Below are 468 nucleotides of genomic sequence, written 5' to 3'. Positions count from 1 at the left end.
CCCCCGCGGCCCGGCCCCGGCCCGCCCTCACCTGCCAACGCCAGGATCTGGGCCTTGTGGAGCAGCAGGCGGTCGCCCCACTCGCCGGGGCTCTCGTCGTCCTCCTCCGCCGCCTCCTCGGGGTTGCGGTAGACCGTGTAGACCTTCTGGTTGTCGAAGTCGAGCTGGGACGTGGGGCTGAAGTCCTGCACGCAGGAGACGGGCAGCGCGTAGCAGACGTTGTCCTCCAGGAACCGCACAAAGGCGTACATGGTGCGGCGGGCGGGGCGGCCGCGCCGGTCCCGCGCTCCCCGCTCTGTTATTGTTCCTCAAAATCCGCCTCTGCGCTCGGCTGAGCTCGCCTGGCCGCGCCGCCAGCCGGGCGGCCGCCAGCTCCGGGCAAGGCACGAGCAATCCAACGCGGAGCGACGCGAGTCGGCTTGCCGCGCCGCGAAGGGGCGGGTGGGGGGGGAACGGCGACGGGGCCGG

The 468-nt window shown here is 73.1% G+C and overlaps 2 protein-coding genes across 3 annotated transcripts in view; both read right to left on the bottom strand.

Moving 5' to 3' along the window:
• BEND5 (BEN domain containing 5) overlaps window positions 1–320 on the bottom strand; it is a 31860-nt gene extending 31540 nt beyond the window's left edge. The window contains exon 1 of one of the 2 annotated variants that reach the window (XM_010582411.1): window positions 32–320. In XM_010582411.1, the coding sequence (XP_010580713.1) occupies window positions 32–251 (220 nt within the window). In that variant the 5' untranslated portion in view covers window positions 252–320. The remainder of the gene's footprint in view (window positions 1–31) is intronic. The other variant, XM_010582412.1, reaches the window with a different exon arrangement.
• Window positions 1–468, bottom strand: part of AGBL4 (ATP/GTP binding protein-like 4) — a 580767-nt gene that overhangs the window by 393948 nt on the left and 186351 nt on the right. The gene's annotated exons all lie outside the window — the stretch shown is intronic.

The sequence above is a fragment of the Haliaeetus leucocephalus genome, unplaced genomic scaffold (assembly GCF_000737465.1).
Source record: "Haliaeetus leucocephalus isolate CR32 unplaced genomic scaffold, Haliaeetus_leucocephalus-4.0 Scaffold848, whole genome shotgun sequence".
In the NCBI taxonomy this organism is placed as follows: Eukaryota; Metazoa; Chordata; class Aves; order Accipitriformes; family Accipitridae; genus Haliaeetus; species Haliaeetus leucocephalus.
Note: the sequence above shows the minus strand (reverse complement) of the source record. Positions and strands in the feature narration are given on the sequence as shown.